Source organism: Ursus americanus, chromosome 32 (genome assembly GCF_024610735.1).
Source record: "Ursus americanus isolate L20-20 chromosome 32, mUrsAme1.1.p, whole genome shotgun sequence".
Classification (NCBI taxonomy): domain Eukaryota; kingdom Metazoa; phylum Chordata; class Mammalia; order Carnivora; family Ursidae; genus Ursus; species Ursus americanus.
In genome coordinates this window covers 1,447,371-1,450,864 of record NC_142158.1, presented here as the reverse complement: position 1 = coordinate 1,450,864, position 3,494 = coordinate 1,447,371, and the positions used below count along the sequence as shown (strand labels likewise).

General features: G+C 43.0%; 1 protein-coding gene across 1 annotated transcript; it reads left to right on the top strand.

The window, feature by feature from the left end:
* The first annotated feature begins 2,274 nt into the window (after window positions 1-2,274).
* Window positions 2,275-3,234, top strand: LOC123794423 (olfactory receptor 2B8-like). Its single transcript, XM_045800604.2, has one exon. The coding sequence runs from the start codon at window positions 2,296-2,298 to the stop codon at window positions 3,232-3,234; it is 939 nt and encodes a 312-aa protein (XP_045656560.2). The 5' UTR covers window positions 2,275-2,295.
* The last annotated feature ends 260 nt before the right edge of the window (window positions 3,235-3,494 follow it).

Genomic DNA, 3,494 nt, shown 5'->3' with positions numbered 1-3,494 from the left:
ATGCTTATGTATACACACACACACACACACACACACACACACACACGCATACATTTATAATCCGTTAAAGCAGGAAATCATTTGTGCAGGGTCAGCTCACCAGAGTTTTGTCTTCTCTTACCTGCCCTCTTAGTCCTTATTGATAGGATAATGCTAAAATATATCATCATTTTTTCTAATGGTACATATGGTAGTGGTGTTTCCTTGGGTGCGTTAGCATTTCACTTGTCCTCCTTACTTTGGTGAGGAATTCCTTTATTAGACACCTTTAAAACACCAGCAATTTATTTTAGGTAATTCATCTGTACTTGTGCATGTGTGCGTGAGACTGAACCGTGGTTTGTTTTTATTCTCTCTTCTGAGCAGGAGTGAGTCTGGCAGATTCCCTGTTGTTGCACACTTACACTGTCTCAGATTCCTTTATACCTCATGCCATTAAGACGTTTTTCATGCATAGATTTTTTTTTGTGTGGATACCACTGAATACATCTCCATAGGAAACCCAAGGAAGTACAAAATAGTGTGAAATGCTCTATCCTCTACTCCGATCTCATAAATATTTATTTTATGCCAGTTTTGTACCCATTTCTTTCACACACCAGTGGGTCTACCCTGAAACCTGATTCAGTTTTTTCCTCTTAGAAGACCAAAACATGTACTGTATGCCTGACAATTTGAACATGCTAGAACTGAAATACTCGTTTTCTGATGCCTTTTTGGGGGGGTTGTAACTACACTTCTTCAGTTCTAAGCGTCTAGACGAATAGGGTCATCAGACTCCCTGAGAGCTGGCCACGTGCTTGGTTCAGCATCAGTAACTTCGCAAGAGAGCTTCCAGAGGGCAATGATTAAGCTAATGTTGACGGATATCTGAAATTATATAATACCAAAATATCTTTTCTGGGACTTTCTGTGTAGTACTTAAAGGTTTCCATTACAGGCTTTTACCTGTCATTGCTTTGAGTATCAATCTGTGTTTATCTGTATATATTCATCTATTTGACTATTTTATCATAGGTAGGGGTGTAAAGCATTGCATTTTGTACATAGATTACACAGTGTGGTAACTTTTTAAAATGTTTATTCTGATTAGAATATTGATGGTGAATAATCCTACTTTTTTCAGGAATTTTGTGTGTTCTGGTTAATAATTGTGAAACTGAAATCCGCAGAAGGAAGAGGAAAGTCATGGCCAGTGGATTTGAGAGCTCTGATTCCACCTGTATATGCAAGGCCAAGGAATTTCAGAGTTCCTGATAAATTGATATGGTAATTTTAAGCATCTTCAGGCAAACTTAAACACTGTAATTGAATGGTGGTGGTCTCGCGTTCTCTCTGATTGAGGTTTAGTTGTTTTGCTAGTATAAGGAAACAGAAAATCCAAATGCGTAGCTTCCATAAATATAATAACTTACAGAGGTAATTCTTTTTTTAAAAATTTTTTATTATGTTATGTTAGTCACCATAGAGTACATCATTAGTTTTTGATGCAATGTTCCATGATTCATTATTTGCGTACAACACCCAGTGCACCATGCAATACGTGCCCTCCTTACTACCCATCACCAGCCTATCCCATTCCCCCACCCCCTCCCCTCTGAAGCCCTCAGTTTGTTTCCCAGAGTCAATAGTCTCTCATGGTTCATCTCTTCCTCCCATTTCCCACCCCTCATTCTTCCCTTCCTTCTCCTAATGTTCTCCCTGCTATTCCTTATGTTCCACATGCAAGTGAAACCATATGATAATTGTCTTTCTCTGTTTGACTACTTCACTTAGCATAGTCCTCTCTAGTTCCATCATGTCCGTGCAAATGGTGGATATTCATCCTTTCCGATGGCTGAGTAATATTCCATTGTATATATGGACCACATCTTCTTTATCCATTCATCTGTTGAAGGGCATCTCGGCTGCTTCCACAATTTAGCTATTGTGGACAATGCTGCAGTGAACATTGGGGTGTATATGGCCCTTCTCTTCACTAAGATTACAGAGGTAATTCTGACACAATGTTCACATGCAGACCAAAAGACCTTTCATCCCTATGACTGACGCCAACACAAAGTTCATTATTTCACTTTTTTAATATTACATATTAAGGATTTACTTTTTCTGATAATGCAGAACTAAATCGGTATAAGGTATGTCAGTTTCAATCATTTATTGAAAGAGTTATTTTTAATATCCCATGGCCATGTCTATAACGTAATAGACTACCCCCACCAATTATTTTTTTAAAGATTTCTTTTAAAACTTGCTAAACGCTTGGTCCTGACAGGAAACATGTGCTAACAGAGGATGGAACAGAAAAATGGCAGTTCTTTCACTGGGTTTATCCTGCTGGGTTTCTCGGACCGGCCTCAGCTGGAGCTCGTCCTCTTCGTGGTTCTTCTGATCTTCTATCTGTTCACTCTGCTGGGAAACACCACCATCATTGCCTTGTCCCACCTGGACCCCCACCTTCAGACTCCCATGTACTTTTTCCTCTCCAACCTGAGCTTTCTGGACCTGTGCTACACGACCAGCACTGTCCCCCAGCTCCTGGTTCATCTCAGGGGAACAGACAAGTCTATCTCCTTTGGCGGCTGTGTGGCTCAGATGTTTGTTTCTCTAGGGTTGGGCTGCACAGAGTGCATTCTCTTAGGGGTCATGGCATTTGACCGCTATGCAGCCATCTGCAGGCCCCTGCACTACACAGTGGTCATGCACCCCCGTCTCTGTGCCCTCATGGCTTCTGCATCGTGGGTCATTGGTTTTGCCAACTCCTTCTTGCAGACTGTGCTCATCTTCCTTGTACCACGTTGTGGGAGAAATAAAATAGATCACTTCCTTTGCGAGGTCCCGCCACTGCTCAAGCTTGCCTGTGTTGACACGACTGCGAATGAGTCTGAGCTCTTCTTTCTCGGTGTGATCATTCTCCTCATCCCTGTGGCCTTAATCACAGTCTCCTATGGTCGGATTGTCAGGGCAGTCTTAAGAATAAAGTCATCTGCAGGGCAGAGGAAAGCGTTTGGGACATGTGGGTCCCACATCACTGTGGTCTCCCTGTTCTATGGCACGGCCATCTACGCTTACCTCCAGCCCAGCAACAACTACTCCCAGGATCAGGGCAAGTTCGTTTCTCTGTTCTACACCATCGTCACCCCCATGGTCAACCCCGTCATATATACACTGCGGAACAAGGATGTGACAGGAGCAATGAGGAAGGTGCTTTGCAGGGACCATGACTCCAGATGACTGGGAGGAAAGAACCTTTGATGGAAGACGTTGAAGACCAGAGTGATTAATGTTTGTCACCTGGGGCGCCTGGGTGGCACAGCGGTTAAGCGTCTGCCTTCGGCTCAGGGCGTGATCCCGGCATTGTGGGATCGAGCCCCACATCAGGCTCTTCCGCTATGAGCCTGCTTCTTCCTCTCCCACTCCCCCTGCTTGTGTTCCCTCTCTCGCTGGCTGTCTCTGTCTCTATCGAATAAATAAATAAATAAAATCTTTAAAAA